The sequence below is a fragment of the Sodiomyces alcalophilus genome (genome assembly GCF_042370955.1).
Source record: "Sodiomyces alcalophilus JCM 7366 unplaced genomic scaffold ACRALscaffold_5, whole genome shotgun sequence".
NCBI classification, from domain to species: Eukaryota; Fungi; Ascomycota; class Sordariomycetes; order Glomerellales; family Plectosphaerellaceae; genus Sodiomyces; species Sodiomyces alcalophilus.
This window is the reverse complement of record NW_027263536.1, coordinates 4,257,721-4,276,068: the sequence shown is the minus strand read 5'-3', so window position 1 is coordinate 4,276,068 and position 18,348 is coordinate 4,257,721. Positions and strand designations below refer to the sequence as shown.

General features: G+C 37.4%; 3 protein-coding genes across 3 annotated transcripts; 1 reads left to right on the top strand and 2 right to left on the bottom strand.

The window, feature by feature from the left end:
* Positions 1-883: 883 nt before the first annotated feature.
* Positions 884-2,481, top strand: ACRALDRAFT_1071759 (uncharacterized protein; the record flags this gene model as incomplete). The annotated part of the gene is made up of 3 exons (XM_071017894.1): positions 884-1,072; positions 1,145-1,603; positions 1,666-2,481. 3 exons carry the CDS (start codon positions 884-886, stop codon positions 2,479-2,481), a joined length of 1,464 nt encoding a protein of 487 aa, XP_070874273.1.
* A 68-nt stretch (positions 2,482-2,549) lies between these two features.
* ACRALDRAFT_2042988 (uncharacterized protein) lies at positions 2,550-3,653 on the bottom strand (the record flags this gene model as incomplete). Its single annotated transcript, XM_071021305.1, has 2 exons — positions 2,550-3,293; positions 3,354-3,653. The coding sequence occupies 2 exons, from the start codon at positions 3,651-3,653 to the stop codon at positions 2,550-2,552; spliced, it is 1,044 nt and encodes a 347-aa protein (XP_070874272.1).
* Positions 3,654-8,581: 4,928 nt separating this feature from the next.
* ACRALDRAFT_2107815 (uncharacterized protein) lies at positions 8,582-8,746 on the bottom strand (the record flags this gene model as incomplete). Its single annotated transcript, XM_071023347.1, has 1 exon — positions 8,582-8,746. A coding segment is annotated over one exon (165 nt), but the record flags the coding sequence as incomplete, so codon positions are not given.
* Positions 8,747-18,348: the final 9,602 nt, after the last annotated feature.

Below are 18,348 nucleotides of genomic sequence, written 5' to 3'. Positions count from 1 at the left end.
ATAGAAGTGGATAGGGGAGATAATAAATAAAGAAGAGATAAAGGAATTATATATCGGAATAGTATTTATAACTAGTAGAAGTTAGTAATATACTGCTATTAACTGGGCTTATAACTAGAATATAAATCTGTAATTAACCTAACTAAGCTAAAAAGATATATAGATTACCTTACCTACTACTTATAAACTTACTATAGGCTACGCTATATATAGGCTATACGTCGGCTAAATATAACTAATTAGAATCGCCTTCTAGTGGCTTCTGTTATCTATAAGCCACGCCTGCTCTGGTGACTAATACCCTAGAAGCTCGGAGTCTAAACACCGCGCTTCGTAGCCGTACTAGTATAGCTACATTTATATAACCCATTTAGTTGTATAATACTTATAGCTATTAGAATATAAATAAGGTATAATAAGAGACTTATATTTACTATAAACTATAAAAGAGTATTAGTCTACGATATTAAGTCTTAAGGTAAAAAAGAAGAAAGAATAATATAGTATATCTATTAGAAGTACCTCTGTATTTAAAGTGGTGTATAACCTGGCCCTACGAATATAGCCTATCAGGCTTATTAAGGACCTTAGGCGTAAATGCCTGATAATAGCCTTAATTTGGTAACTATTAAGCAGTTATATAATTAAGGGGGTGCATTACACAGGCTAGACTAAACAGGAACGGAACAGGGTATTCCGTCCCGGGACTAGCTATAAGTCATCTACGGGATCAAGGGCGCAATTTTCTAGCAGATAAGAACTGGTCTACCGAGTCAATTAAATCAACAGATCTACTGCCAATTTTGTGTACGCTGTTTATGCAACATCTACTGCCAATTTATTGCAAGCTGTTTGTGCAACAAGACCTGCTTGGGTGAGTAACATGAGATTGCCCCGCCAGCCTAATGCCCCGTTTCGGATGGCGATCGTGGGGTCCGGCCCGGCGGGTTTCTATACAGCGCAGAGGATACTGTCCCGCCTTCCTGGCGCCCGTGTAGATATGTACGAGTCACTGCCCGTTCCCTTTGGTCTTGTTCGTTTCGGTGTGGCCCCTGATCATCCAGAAGTGAAGGTAAGCCTGTCGTAGCCGGTTGTCCGCCTGCGGTCTTGACTGTCGGAATAACTGATACATTGTGCCTGATAGAACTGCCAACTCAGGTTTGAAGAAGTTGCCACCTCCCCTAATTTCACATTCATCGGCAATATGTCCGTGGCCGAGGTCAGGCCACAGCACCACAGCTGTTCTGTTGGACTTTCAAGCATACTCCGGCATTATGATGCCGTCCTCCTGGCATACGGCGCGTCCAGAGATCGACTCCTGGGCATACCCGGGGAAGACTCCTTGGGCGGAATCTACTCAGCCCGCAAATTCGTTGGCTGGTACAATGGGTTACCAGATTGCTCGAACTTGGCGCCGGACCTTTCTAAAGCGGACGAAGCCGTCATAATTGGGCAAGGCAATGTCGCCTTGGATGTAGCCCGGATACTGCTTCAAAATATTGATACCTTGCGAAACACAGATATACCCGACCATGCCCTTGAGATCCTGTCTCAGTCACGCGTGCGACGAGTTCATGTCATTGGAAGAAGAGGCCCCATGCAGGTATGTTGCCTACCTGGCACATCACTACTCCTGTAAACAAGCCATGTCCTAACTGAAACCAGGCTGCTTTCACCGTCAAAGAAGTCCGGGAGTTAATGAAGATCCCTGCGGTAGCCTTCCACCCAGCAGAGCGATCACTCATTCCCGACAACCTTAAGTCCTTGCCCAGGGCCCCCAGACGGCTAATGGAGGTAATCGTAAAAGGCACTCCAGTGTGTCCTTCTTCGGCGCTCAAGTCATGGTCCCTAGATTTTTGTCTGTCTCCGTCGAGGTTTTTACCTGATGAGAACTTTCCAGACGAGGTCCGAACCACGGTCCTGGAACGAACCGAGCTATCTTCGAAATTCGATCATGGTTCTCAGTCCCGGTTGACGGGTTCAGAAGTTGCAATCCCATCACCTCTAGTCTTTCGATCCATCGGATACAAGTCGACACCTCTTCCCGGGTTTAAGAAGCTTGGGGTTTTGTTTGACAACCAGCGAGGCGTTATAATGAACGATGGCTGGGGACGGGTCCTTCGATTGTCTGCAAGCGAGCCACGCGGGATTCCAGAGTTGTTTCCCGGCCTCTACTGCGCTGGGTGGGTGAAGACAGGCCCGAGTGGGGTAATAGCTTCAACCATGCAGGACGCATTTGGGACAGCCGATGCAATTATCCAGGACTGGCTGTCTGGGAAGGTGTTCTTGCGCGGAAGCGACTCATCACCTTCACCTGGCTGGGACGGCTTAAGAAAAGAGTTGCCGGATGGCGGGGTCAGGGTAGTGGACTGGGCAGGCTGGAAGAAGATCGACCACGCCGAAAAGCAAAGGGGACGACTCATTGGGAAGGAACGAGAGAAATTTATCAATACGGGTGAAATGCTCCAAATTGCGAGCTGAGAACATGGCCTGTAGTCATGGTATAATTACATTGTAGCGTTGTATACTATATACCCTTGTTAGAAAGCCTATTGCTTCAGCTTCTCTGTCAACTCCGGGACTATTTGGAACAAGTCGCCTACTAGCCCAGCATCAGCAACCTGGAAAATCGGCGCATCGGCGTCTTTGTTGATGGCTGCAATAACCTTGCTATCCTTCATTCCAGCCAAATGCTGGATCGCCCCTGAGATGCCCACTGCCATATATAACTGAGGCGCCACCACTTTTCCTGTCTGGCCGACCTGAAGGCTATTGTCGGCATAGCCGCTATCGACGGCCGCTCTTGATGCTCCCACAGCCGCGCCCAACGCATCTGCCAGGGGAAGGATGGTTGTGTCGAAGTCTGGCTTCGACTTAAGTCCTCTGCCGCCAGAGACGACTTTGCTGGCCGTCGACAGTTCGGGGCGATCTGACTTAGTCAACTCCTCGGATATCCATTCGGTGGACGATCCCTCCTTGGGGTCAACTCCCTTCTCTACCACCGCCACCCCACGAGACCCTTCAGCAGCTGGGAATGCCGTGCCGCGAATGGTTAAGACCTTGATAGGGTCGGTGGATTGCACAGTTGCGATGGCATTGCCCGCGTAGATCGGGCGAACAAAGGTGCTCTCGTCTTCAACTTTCACTACATCGGAGATTGGCTGTAGGTCAAGCAAGGCTGCCACGCGGGGCATAAGATTCTTCCCGAAGGCGGTGTGACTAGCAATGACATGGGTATAACCGCCTTTCTTTATGTTCTCGGCAAGTAAAGGTGCAAAGTTCTCGGCAAGCCCCTATACAATACAAGGATGTCAGAAGATCAACGTTGAACTGATGGGTGGAAATGGCCAAACCTTTTCGTAAGCTTCGTTGTCGACGACTAGGATCTTCTCGATGCCGTCGATTTTGGCAGCTTCGTTGGCGGCGCCCGTGACGTTACCGCCGGCCACAAACCCATGCACTGGCCCGCCGAGTCTCTTTGCTGCCGATATGGAACTTAGGGATCCACGATTGAGCCGTCCACCCCTTTGCTCCAGAACAGCCAAGGTTGACAGAAAGCTTCGCGTTCTGATTACTGAATGCCATGGGCGCCGTAGAAGCGGGGAGTGAACGGCATGAATTGGCATCCTGCTGGTGGTTGTCGTCGCGATCATAATGGTTTGGAAGGACCGCTAATCCGAACGATGGACGTTCTAGCCAGCGGGAGTATTCTTAAGGAGCTTAGTAGTTCGAGGTGGCCCGTGGGAATACTTGCATTCGATAAAAGAAAGGATCCTCGGTTAGGTAGGTTCGAGTTGCGTGCATGATATGTACTTCGTACTTCGTATGCGGTTACGGACCGAGGCTAGAAGTGTACTAAGTCGATCTTGTCAAATAGAGTACGGCTATTTGTTGCACAGCTTGACCCCCAACAGGGGCGGAACAGGTTGTTCCGGCCCGAAACTGGGTGTACGTTACTCGCAGGATGAAGGGTAAGAATTTAGTATATAGATTGGATATTTTTATAGAGTTAACTTTTAATAAATTGGGCTTTAAGTAGTAGGTTATTCTAGCGGAAAAGAGGGAAATTAAGTAAATAGCTGTTAAATTCGTAGATCTATAGGATTACTGCTATTTACGTATATATATATATATATACATATATATATATATATATATAAAGGTCTGACGTCGAGGATTTCTTTTGGATCCGGGGCTAGGAGAAAGGTCCTGGAAGATTAGCTGGCGACTATTACGTTAATAGCCTACGCGACGGATATTATACTAGGTTACTAGGTTAAGTAATAATAAAGATATCGTATTTTTAATACCTAATATAATTATAGTGGATATATTATAAGCTAAGTATATATAATACGTGTATAATATATAAACACCCCCCCCCCTACCTGCGACTAACAGCTAACCCTACTCTTATAATTACTCGGCTAAGGAGGCGACGTACTTTCTTAAGACTAATAGTTTTAATATCCTAGCTATTCTAATAGGAATCCGGAATATTATTCCTTAAACTGCCCCTCCTATTCCTTAGTAGTAATATTATTTAGCTAAATAAGCTATGTTCTACGAGCCTATGCCCTCTTAATCGCCTCGATATAAATAAATCGAGTATTAGAATCTGGCACTACCTTTAGCCGTTTATACGGCTATAGGCGTATTATTTAATAGCTTAACTAATTAATACGAGTCTCTGATATAGCTAACTAATAGCTTTTAATGTTAATAGCCGTGCCTGCCTGCTAGAGTAGTCGCCTAGACCGGCGTAGGGTTATAGCCCTAATATCAGGGATATTCTATTCGAGGGATTTGGATAGGACTTATAGGCGTTGAGGAATGTGTTAAGAATCCGGAACTGGCCCTAAGGTTAACCCTAGGGATAATTAGGACTGAGTTATGTTTTAAGATTATTAAGCTGGCTTAAGACCTATGGTCTTAGGGCCTTAGGTTATTATAAACAGATCCTAGGGAGGATAGTTACTAGTCCTTAAATAGGGTGTTCGCCGTTAAGTCCTGAGTTAAAGGGGCTTAACGAATAATCTTATAATTATTCCCCCTAAGGTTAGCTTCGTGACCTATTATTATTATAGTCTTAATGACTCTCTTTACTCCTTATATAAAACCTATAACATCTAAGTCTTTTATATCTTAATAACGGGGATATTAACGGTTATAATTCCCTAAGTTCTCCTAAGCTCCGAGAAGTTATCCACTATATACTGATAGATCTTTTAAATAAATTAGGCTACGAGTAGTAGGCTATATGCCCGGAAGAGAGGAACATCAAGCAAAAGCTGTTGAATTTATAGATCAGTAGGATTACTGCTTGTTGTATAAGCTGATAAAGCGCTTACTTCTGGGATTTCTTCCTAGATCTGGGGCTGGCAAAAGATCCTGAAAAACTAGGTAGCGACTATCACGTAAATAGCCTACGCGACGGTTATCACGCCACGTTATTACCTTAAGTAATAACCAAGATATCGTTTTTACGATACCTAGTGTATTTAGTATATATATTATAAGCTAAGTATATATACACGTATAATACGTGTAGTACTATAGTATAAGTTAAGCTGATTATAAAGTAGACGTCTAGTTATATAGTTATAACTATATATAGTTTATTTTAACTTAAATATCATACTTATAATTATCACAATTACTACTTATTATATATATTATATTAAAACCCCCCCGTAAGCTAACTCTTATATAATAAGTGCAGCTTAGTCAGGTCATAGTTATATGATATTATATCGTAGTAATGCTAGTCTATCCAAGGCTAGAATATATAAACGAAAGATTAGAAAAAACATGTTCATTTTAATTTAAGGGATAATTCAAAAACCCCTACTATTATTATAGTTATTATTTAAAGAAAAAGTCAGAAGAAAACCTTTAATATATAGAAAAACCCGAAGGTAAAAAACCTAGTTAAACCCCCCTATAAAGAACTAAGAATACCCAGTATTAAAACCTAGTAGTTTATTTCTTTAATATCATCATAAGGCGGTAAATCATACTCAGGTAGCGTATCGTCTTTATAACCTAGGTTTATATAATCGTAAAGAGTATTATAAGTCTCTTTTACTGAATCTTTAGTCATTGTATTAGTTCTATTAAATTTCGTATTAATATATACGATCTTTATATTATTATTATTATTATATCGCTAATACCTGTAGTAGTGATACTGCCTGTGGAGATACTTTACCTGTTTATACAATTCAGGGTTTTCGGCAAGCTTCTTTACACTGTTACTATCCATTAAGATAGTAGGAATCTCGAGAGTTTTATTATTATTATTATTATTATTATTATTATTATTATTATTATTATTATTATTATTATTATTATTATTATTATTATTATTATTATTATTATTATTATTATTATTATTATTATTATTATTATTATTATTATTATTATTATTATTATTATTGCCTCTTGTATTAGAATCTAGACCTAAATTCTGTAGTATTTCTTTATATAGATTATAAAAATAGATGCCTTCTTTAGAAGCTTCTATAATAGACATATATTCGGCCTCTGTTATTAATAAAGCAATGATCTTTTATTTACTTAAAGTCTAACTAACGGGGTTATTTACTCCCACGCAGTAAATATATCCTAAAATAGAGGTTCTATCTTCGATTATATCTAAGAAGCTGGTATCAGAATAACCTTAAGTACTAAGGTCTTCTTTATTATAGTTATATAAAATACTGATATTAGCTTATATATTTATATAAGCCCAGATTACATTTAACGCAGTAAAGTACTCTTACAAGGGATTACTTATATAGCGAGAATACTAGTTAACATGTAAGTTATATTTGGTCTTAAATACAAGGCTAGATACCATGCACTAACCATATATATCTCTGGCCAGCCAGTACTATAGGACCTATAAGAGGATTTAAGTAAGGAAACCTTAGGGTATAGTAAATAATATATAAGTAGAATATCTTCTCTAAAGGAGGAGGCGAGGTTCCTGCTCTATATATCTCCGGGGGAACCTTAGACTATATAAGGCTAGGCGCTTTATTAGGTATAATACTAGGACGGCGCTAGCACCGGTCCAGCGCTATACTAGTTTAGTGCTAGTATAGGGCTAGCACTAATCCAGCGCTATACGGGTTTAGTACTCGTATAATGCTAGCACTAATCCGGAGCTATATAGTTTTAGGTCCTAGTATAGTGCCGGATAGTGGTGCGTAGTATATACCCCGGGAAAGGTAAAGCCCTGCGTCCCGCGGGTATCTCCTTCTCTTACTATCTACGACGTCTAACTTAGACTCAGCGTGGCCGAATATCACACTAGTAATAAGTAGTGGACGTAGTTATAATTCTTGGGACTGACTAGAAGGCCTAGACAGTTTGATATTTGGCCTATAATCGTGGCTTGAAAGTGGGGCCATGATAAATTCATTAGCCTCCCTAAGTACTATACCTATTTTATATATAGATACTGCTATTTTGTATATAGATCTTAAGTAGCTAAATCGGATTATTATCGTATCCTATTTCGTTTATATTACGAATAATCGTAGAACTATTAAACTAATACTCCGCCTTTAATTATAGCCTCTAATTCGGCTAGCTTATTCCTGTCTTCCCTGTCCTCTAAGGAACCCTTTTTTACGCTCCTTACTAACGCATCTATTCTATCCTTAAACTTAGCCGAAATACACTCTAATCTATAATCCTATAAAGCCGCCTGTTTAATCGTCTCTAGAGTCTCGAAGACTTATATAGACTACCGAGGGGCTTATATACCCGGCTTATAACCTAGAGTTAGGGTAGGCGGAGCGGTTAATAGTAGGAGGGCATCGCGCCGCTTTTCCGTAGCCGAGATTTCGAATACCGATAAAAGCCGCCTTATACTATTCTGGCCCTCGCCTCTCCTTCTCCTTACTATAGATATCTTTATAGCCCCTCTTAGCCGGCCCTTTCCACGAATAACTATCGGATTAAGGGGACCTAGTAGGCGATACCTAAGAGTAGTACTAGTATTAACCTTAATGCGATTCTATCGCTAGTAGACGTCGATAAGTGTGATATTAAGCGGCTTAGAGTCACGTAGGTGCCTAAATAGTATATACCGGTAAGGCAGGCCTAAAGAGGTCGTAATAGCGTAAGGCTAATAGGGCCCTAATTATTATTATAAGGGCTATAGTCGCGATACCCTCCCCTACTACGCCTTTTCTAGGGCATAAAGCTCGATCGCGATCCGCTTAAGCACCTATAGGACGACTTATTACCCGATAAGGCTAAAAAGAACGCCGGCTATAGTAAGTTCCACCTTATTACTTCGGCGTGCCCTCTTAAAAGATATATCCTCCTTTTAGTTCCTTTAGTATAGCTTTAGGCTACGGAAAATAGTTACTAGATCGCCCGTGGAAGAATAGATATACCGTTTAAGACTAGCGTGTAAAGACTCTATAATAGAGGTGGTCCGGTTACCGAAATAAGGCACCCGGTTTATAAAGTAATTCACGAGCTTCTTTTTATAGGGCTCGATCTAGGTACGTACTACGTAATTAACAGCGTTAGCTGGGTGTCTTCCCTCTTACTAGAAGTCTTATAATCGCGTAACGAATAGGTCTTCTATAAGACTTACGATAAGAGAGTTCCAGGCCTTTAAAAAGGCCTTAAAGGATAGATAGCGCTCGATACTACTATCCGATAACCTAGTAGCCTTAAGGAAAAAGGCCTTAGTCTTTATAAGCACGTTTATATTAATATACTAATAGTATAGGATATTAGGGACTAGTCTTAAGTTTATATAGGTTTTTAGTGCGTTTATTAGGGCGAGTTCTTAGTCTATAATAATATAGCGTGGTAAAGGCACTCCTATAGCGAGGATATATTCCGTTAAAACCTAAAGAGCCTAAGTATATTAGGACTCTCGCTCTTTATCTAGGAAGATAATCGTAATTAAGAAGGCTCTTTAAAGCGGTGATATACTATAGAAATTAAGCAGCGGTATCTTAAACTTATTGGTTTTATACGTTACGTCGATAATAAGGATATCGGGCGCTTACTATAGGAGTATAATTAACGATTTCGGGGCGATAAAGAGGTATTAAATCCGATCCTGGTTAGTACGACGGTCGCGGTAAAAGAAGTTACTCTTAATATTAATTTACTAATAAATTAGTATATAACTAGATAATAACGGTAAGAATAATAGGTATACCTTATATAGCCACTATAACGTAGTTCTTCTTATAAGCTCCTCGCGGCGGTGCTAGCCGAGTAGGTTTATAATATTAGCCCTGGTTATTTATAACGCCTCCCTTCTAGGATCTTACGGATTACAGAGTATTATCACGATATCCCGGGGCCGAACGCCGCTATTCTATATAGAGATAATCTTAAGCCTGTGTGTCCGAAGGCCCTAGGCGCGAAATTAAGGGAAAGCAGTGGCTTTAACCTAGGCGTGATTATATTCGTTACGGCTCGTGATAGCCTTAATAAACCAGCCTATATCGCGAAGGCGGAGGTTAACCCTAAAAGGATAACCAGTTATCTACGTTAACGTCTTCCGGCGCTTAGATTTATGCGTTAAGGCCTCTCGAGCCGTAGTTACCCGACCCTTCCTATAACAGTACGTGATTCGTATCGGATTATTACTAGAAGGATACTATTAGTATTTAGTAACGTTATAGCTATTCGAGAAGGCGTGGGCGATAAGGGCTTCGTGACCCTTATCGCGAGAAGTAAAGGCCTGCTACGGTAGCTCGGATCTATAGGGTCTATCGCTAGCTATAGTAATGGTTATTTGGATTATAAATAGAGTTTTGCTGGATTAAGCCCTAAGTTAATTGACCTTATGAATATATGCGATAATAGTCCGATTTAGCTACTTAAGATCTATATATAAAATGGGTATAGTACTTAGGGAGACTGATGAATTTATTATAGCCCCACTTTTAAGCCACGATTATAGGCCAAATATCAAACTGTCTAGGCCTTCTAGTCAGTCCCTAATTCTTTACTCCTGGCCGAGGCTAAATAAATAAAAAGAAAAGAATTTATAGTATATAATAGCGCTCTATAACGCAGTTTCCTAACTCTATTAGGCTCCGTTTATAGCATTAGCAACTATACCCGGCCGCCTATCCCTCTATTATATAACTACTAACCTAGGACCTAATACAGATAAAAGAATACCAGAAAAACCCGAGTAACAGTAAAAGGAGGTATTATAGGACCTTAATATCCGGCGCTCCTAGCTCTATATTAGGCAGACCCTATTCTTCTATAGGCATCCCTAGGATAACCTCCGCGTCCTCGGGTTAGGTGTTATCCTTACGGCGTTTAAGCTCGGTGCTAAGCAGATCGTATAACGCTAGTAGGCCCTTATATCAGTTATTCCTATAGTGGTTATAGATAACCGCTATATAATAGATAGCGTCCGTGATTAGGCTTACGTTACTAGTCAGCCTATTCGCTATAGTAACGCGTTTACTCTCGTCCAAGCTGCTATCGTTCTCTAGTTTAGCGACTTAGATAAGCGCCTCTATACGCTATATAGTAACGAGGTATAGTATATCTGCTGCCTACTAGACGTTGTTACTAATAATATACTCGTTAATAAAGTCTATTACGAACTTAGTGGTAGTCCATAGTATGATAATAGCATGTTAACGCTAAGCTACGATAGCCAGCTTATAGACGCTGCTTTCGAATTCATCGCTTATAACTTATACGTTAGCGTCTTTAAGGCGACCGGCGAAGGCTTTAGTTACTTAGATCTATATCTTATCCTCGCCCTGGATAGTGAATAGTAGGCGCTTAGCGGCCGGCGCCAATCCCGTATCTTCGCGGGTACGTTTATTAGTATTAGCGATAGTAGGCGTAAATAGCTTACCGGCACTAAAGGGTGCGTTTAGGCTTATCTAGCTTAGAATATCCGTTACTAAGCGAATAGCTAGTATAGGACGTTCCTTAAGTGATTATATATAGTTCTTAATAGCTATAGCGTGCTGCTATATATACTCACGGTGTTCTTTAGTCGCTATAATAAATACGTCTAGGTCGATAATACTATCGCGGAGCTTATCGATAGCTTCTACTAATGCGAGGCTAATACTATTAGTCTTATTTGTTGATATTATACTTATAATAAGTAATAATTATAATAATAATAAGTATAATATCTAAGTTAAAATAAACAGTATATGGTTATAGCTATATAACTAGACGTCTACTTTATAACCAGCTTAACCCATACTATAATACTATATGTATTATACGTATATATATACTTGACTTATGATATATATTATATAAATATACTAGGTATTGTAAATACGATATCTTAGTTATTACCTAAGCTAATAACGTGGCGTGATAACCGTCGCGTAGGCTGTTGACGTAATAGTCGCCACCCAATCTTTCAGGGTCTTTTGCTAGCCCCGGATCCAGGAAGAAATCCCAGAAGTCAGTTCTTTACATATATTACACGTTCCCGCAATAAGCAGTAATCCTACGGATCTACGAATTTAACAGCTATTTACTTAATTTTCCTCTCTTCCGCGCGTATAGCCTACTACTTATAGCCTAATCTATTAAAAGGCTATAAGCCTGGGTTACTAAAGAAGGAAATCTACTCTTTTCTACCTTATTATTCTACTTAAAATACTATAAAGACTCCCGCCTTTTTAGGCCACGTAAAAATACTAAAAAGACTCCTACCCGCCTTTTTAGGCTATCCCTTTATCCTCCCTTAGTCGTAGATCCTTGTCTCCGATAGTACGAAATCCCTTTATCTCCCGAAGATAGCTAATCGAATCGAACCGTGTATTCCGATACTATAGTTTAAAGCTCTTTATTCTTCCTAATACGGTCGCTAAGAGTTATGCTAAGAGGCTAGCTCTTTATTCCTATTCCGGAAGAACTACACGATCGGAATAAGACTCTTTGTCACGATCGGATATACTATTCCTTTATTTTACGAAGGACTTTTTAAAAAAGAAGAAAAATAACGAATACATAGATTAAATATAAGAGCTATTATATATCCACGAATAATAGCTAGAATAATTAAGCTATTTAACCTACCGCGCTGCCTATAATAACAGGATATCGTAACGTGGTATATAAGCTTTTAGTAAAAAGTCCGCCCGTGGAAATCCTATTATTCGTTTTATATAAGTATCGCTTTTCTTCGCGCCGCGAGATCTATAAATAGCTTTACTATTTAGACCCACTTTTAGACCCACTTTTTAAAGCTAGGCTAATCAGAATCAGACCTTTGGCTTAGTATTCTTTGTTTCTGTCCTTTATCGATAACGTAGTAAAGAAAAAAGGAATAAAGGAAAATAAAAGAAAATAATAAAAATAAAATATTAAATAACGTAGTTAATTTTAACCTAAATAAATAATAAAAATTATTATTCTGCTGCTTAAAAATAGATTAATAAGAGACTAGTAAAGAGATTTTAGTCCGGAAGCTCTAGGGTAGCATAGACTATTAAAACTAGACTATAGGAATACACGCTTACTTTGCTCGTAAAGGAAAATATATTAAAGACGTTATAAAGCCCCTTCTAGTAAATCCTTCTATAAAATAGAAGGAGGAGTCTTTAAAGGTAGCTAGAGATATACTCTCTGCTCTTTTAGACGGTCCCTTAACCTAGGTTTAAAGAATAAACGAAGCTTTAAAAGTATAGGATAAACTAAAGGATTTATATAAAGCAAAGGGATTCTAGGCCGACTATATCGTCCTAACTTCTTTTTTTAACCTCTCGCCTTCAGAATTCCCTAATCCCGAAGCGTATTTATATAAAATATAAGAGAGACTGCTTACCTTGAATTAAAGAGGCATATCCTTTTCCAAAAAATATGGTCTTTGCCTGGATTCTTAATAGTCTCAATAAAAGGTACGAATCTATAATAGGGTAAATAACTTAACCTCTCCGTCACGATATTACTAGTTATATACTGGATAAATTAATAACGGAATTAATAGACGCTTTAAGAAAGGTCGATTACCCGTCGAATACCCTCCTTATATAAGGTTTAAAATCATAGAAAAATATAAAGAAACCCTAGAAGAAGACCAAGGGTTCATTCTATAAGAACTATAAGAAGCCTGGTTATACGCCGACTAACTACTACTTTCTTTATCCTGAAAAAGCACCTAAGAACTGGGTAATAAAGGATAATTTAGGATTAAGGAAAAGTACCCAGAATAGGGTAAATAAATCCTAATCCTCTTAAAAGGATAAGGAAAAGAAAGGAGGTGGGAATACGCGTCTTTCTCGACGAGAGAAGCGTATAATAAACCTTATACTAAAGGCAAAGGAGTAGCACGCCTTAGATACGTCTTTAGAAGAGGAAGACGACGAGTCTGCTACGGTTAATATGATTATAGATTAATAGGATTAACCGTAGGATTAACCATAGGAAAAAGAAAAGGAAAAAGAATAGGAAGACGATAATTAAGACGAAGAGGCCGGCGTTATTTTTAAAAACGTCCTCCCTCCTCCGTTTCCTCTTCCGGACTATCCGAATCCTTTTATATAGGATCTAATAGATATAGATTAGGTATTTATTATCTCTTCTAAAGTTAATAATAAAAAGAATAAAAATACTAACCTTAATATAGATTAGCTAGTGGAAAAGATTTATAAAATATAAGCAGAAAACAGTATGAAATAAGATCTGAATTTCTGTGTAGATAGCGGGGCTATAGCGTATATTATTATAAATAAAAGACTCTTTTTTACTTATAATTCTAAAAAAAGAACTGTTTATTAGGGTTAGGTAAAGGAAATAAAGATATAAGGTGAAGGAGACTGCGTTATAAAATTTAGGGATACTAGAAAGCTTCTGCTTTTAAAAGAGTGCCTTTATATACCGGAAATAGGCACGAATATTATTAGTCTCTCTCGTCTTAATAGTGAAGCTCGCGGTCTTACTGGAAACAAAAAGCTCTTGTTATTTAATAATAAAGAGCCCCTCGTTCTTTATATAACGGCTCTACTTTATAACGGGCTATACTAGGCTATAGCACGGGCAGTATCGTATAGGGGGGATAAGTCTCTGAAAATAAATATAATAAATACAAAGACATAGCTATAAAAGGGTTCTATACTAAAGAAACAGCCAGGAGACTTAACTAGAATAAAGAGGGTCTAAGGGTTTAAAGAACAGGTTTTAAAGAAACTAAATAAATAAAGAAAGGGGTTAGTTAAACCTTAATAAAGAAATAATATAATAAAGAAACCCTAACCTCTTTAACCTTAAGAAGAGCTTTATAAATAAAGAGACCGTAATAATCGTCGAAGGACTACCTCTATAACTAAAAACATAACGCTATAGCATAACAGGATAGGTTATAGTAACCCTATTACCTTAAAAAGTCTTTATACTAATACTCCTTAAAAAGAATATAATATAACTAATAAGAAGGTAACTAAAATACAGAGCTATAACGCCTATAAGAGAAGCAAGTCTCTTATACTTACGAATAAAGATTTAGTTAATCAATATAAAGACTTTTTATAGTTAGAAAAGGTTTATATAGATCTTTACGGACCGATCAAACCTCTTTCTTATAATAAAAAGCGTTGAATTTTATTTATACTAGACCGTTCTACCCGGTTCCTATAGGCATAACTACTCTTAGATAAGTTTAAAACGACGGTAGTAACAGCTATAAAAGAGTGGAAAGCTTAGGTGGAAAATACTAATAATAATAATAAATATCACCTCTTTATAAAAGAAGTAGATATAGACAGTAGAAAAGAATTTAATAACGCCTCTTTTTAACGCCTCTTTAAAGGTGTAAAGCATAATATAAAACCACCGTACACTTATAAAGCTTAAGCCTCTATTAAACGAGTTATAAAAACTATAATAGAAAAGGTTCGAGCTCTTCTTTTCCACTCAGGGCTGCCTAGATACCTTTAGGGTGAAGCTATTCTCTTAGCTATTTATATATATAATAGATCACCCAATTCAGCTTCTAATTATAAGAGTCCCTATAAGCTTTTATAAGGTCAGAAACCTAATATTAATAATATACGGGTTTAGGGTTCTATTATTTATTATAAAAGTAATAACCCGAATATAAAGAAACTAGATATAAGAGCACTTCGGGGTGCTTTAATAGGTTTTAATAACTATAACTATGAGGTTTATAACCTAGTAACTTGAAAGACTGGTTAGTTTAGAGACGTTTGTATCTTAGAAAATCAGTTTCTTTACTCTTCTTTAGATAACTATAATAATAACTATACGCCTAAAAATAATAATCACCTCCCTCTATATAGTAATACTCAGACATATAATCAGGCTTCTAACCGCGGGCCTTATTAACCCGTTAAGTATAATAAAGGAATCACGTTTAGTGAAAATACTGGTTAATTTTTATAAAATATTCCTTCGCGCGTTTCGAAACGTTCTATTAAGTCTATTTAACCTAAAAAAGAGAATAATAATAATAATAGACGTAAGAGTCTTTGTCTGCGGGCAGCGGGCTATGAAGTTCCAGCTATTAATAATAATAATAACAATAATAATAATAATAATAATAATAATAATAATAATAATAATAATAATAATAATAATAATAATAATAATAATAATAATAATAATAATAATAATAATAATAATAATAATAATAATAATAATAATAATAATAATAATAATAATAATAATAATAATAATAATAATAATAATAATAATAATAATAATAATAATAATAATAATAATAATAATAATAATAATAATAATAATAAGAATAATAATAATAATAATAATAATAATACTCTCGAGATTCCTACTATCTTAATAGAGAGTAAGAGTATAAAGAAGCTCGCCGAAAACCCTAAATTTCATAAACGAGTAAAGCATATCGACAGGCAGTATCACTACTACAGGCAATAGCTATATAATAATAAAATAAAAATCGTATATATAAATACGAAATTTAATATAGCTAATATAATAAGTAAAGGTTTAGCAAAAGAGACTTATAATACTCTTTACGGTTATATCAACCTAGGTTATAAGGACGATACGTTGCCTAAGTATAATTTACCGCCTTATAATAATATTAAAGAATTAAAATACTAGGTTTTAATACTTAGTATTCTTAGTTCTTTATAAGGGGTGTAACTAGGTTTTTTACCTTCGGGTTTTCCTAGATACTAAAGGTTTTTATGAATTTTCCTTTCACTTATAACATACTATAATAATAACAAGGGTTTTTTAAAATTTTCCCTCTATATATTCTAGTCTAGATAGACTAGGATTACTACGCTATAACATAACCATAACCATAACCTGACTAAGCTGCACTTATTATATAAGAGTCAGCTTACGGGGGGGTGTTGATATTATACTTATAATAAGTAATAATTATAATAATAATAAGTATAATATCTAAGTTAAAATAAACAGTATATAGTTATAGCTATATAACTAGACGTCTACTTTATAACTAGCTTAACCTATACTATAATACTATACGTATTATACGTATATATATACTTAACTTATAATATATATTATTCAAATACACTAGGTATCGTAAATACAATATCTTGGTTATTACCTAAGCTAATGACGTGGCGTGATAACCGTCGCGTATGCTGTTGACGTAACAGTCGCCACCCAATCTTTCAGGGTCTTTTGCCAGCCCCGGATCCAGGAAGAAATCCCAGAAGTCAGTTCTTTACACATATCACACGTTCGCGCAACAAGCAGTAATCCTACGGATCTACGAATTCAACAGCTATTTGCTTGATTTTCCTCTCTTCCGCGCGTACAGCCTACTACTCGTAGCCTAATCTATTAAAAGTTAGTACTGCCTGTATAAGGCGCCCTAAAGGCGGAGGTCCTGCGATAGCATTATAATAACCCCTAGGCCGAGTATATAGGAGCGAATAAGACGCTTAAGCTGATTTTAAGGAAGTTCTACTAGGTAGACTTAGCGGCGGATATTTATGATTATATCGCTATATATTCGGCGTGTTAAGGGGTAAAGGTGCTACGATATAAGCCGTATAGTTAGTTATAGACGCTGCCGTTACCTATATATCCGTTCTAAGAAATCAGTATAGATACTATATAAAGTTTGCTTTGATTAGTCGCACACACATTTGTTAGCAGGACTTTCACAGATATCTATCTATGGTCCCGCAGAGCTCTACGAGCTTACACTTAGAATAGAGATCTTCACTTCTCTTAATTTTCTCATACACGTCTATAACTTTATAAACGCGGGATTCCGCGTAGCAAATAGTAGTAACTGAATTATTATAATCGTTCGCACTATACTATACCCTAACGTCTTTTCCTTATCTTCACGATATAAATTAACTCCGCCATCGCCCTTTAAAATCATTCTACTATAGCTGCCCTGCTACTAGTTCTACTAGCGGTTGATTACCCGTCTATTTTATAGCCGTCGTAAAAACGGTTTACCTCGACGTATTTAATAATTTTCTATAAAACTACGCATCCATAGGCCTAGTTTACCTATTTTTCCCTATTTTCCCCTTTATTTTCGTTCCTAGCTCCTCTATAACCTTATTTTTAATTAATTACGTTATCCATATATAATTACACCTTCCTATTATTTCATACCCACTATTACTTAGCCTATTCACCTATATAAGCCATAAATCACCTAGCCACGAACCCTATATAGCTATTATTTTTACCGCCCCGTTATAACTCTATATTATTAGCGTCTCTGCTATAAATAGAACCACTAATAACCGTTAAAAAAGAATTATTTTATATCTATAAATTCATTTAAGTATACCCGTAGTAGGTAGTATAGTAAAATTTACCCGATAGAGCTATTACTATTATTAGATCAGAAGGGATAGCACTATATAATAGAGCTATAAGGGAATATCGAGATATAAACCGTCTTACTAGATATAATAATAAAGCCCCGAGTATAGATAACGGACTAACCTTTCTATTATAGTAGGAGACTAATAATTAGGCGGTAAAGGTGTTAGGAGTTTTATATTAGGGGTTTTTGTGTAAAGAGTAAAGAGACGTTATAAGATAATTAAAAAGGCAATATGAACTAATAGGTCGAATTAAGAGTTAAATTATTCGCTGAACCTCTAAGTCAGGAGTTTAGCTTCACCCATCCCTTTTATAGATAACCAGAGCCTCTTCCCCGGGAACCTTATAGAATCCCCTCGAAAGTATCCCTAGGACTATAATCTATCCGCCGGTGGTCCCCCCTATTATACTATACTAGACCGGCCCGGATAGTACTAGTCCCGGAGCCGACTCGACCGCCTATCTCCGAACACTATACCTGATCTAATCCCCTTTATAACTATTAAGATATATTATTTCCTC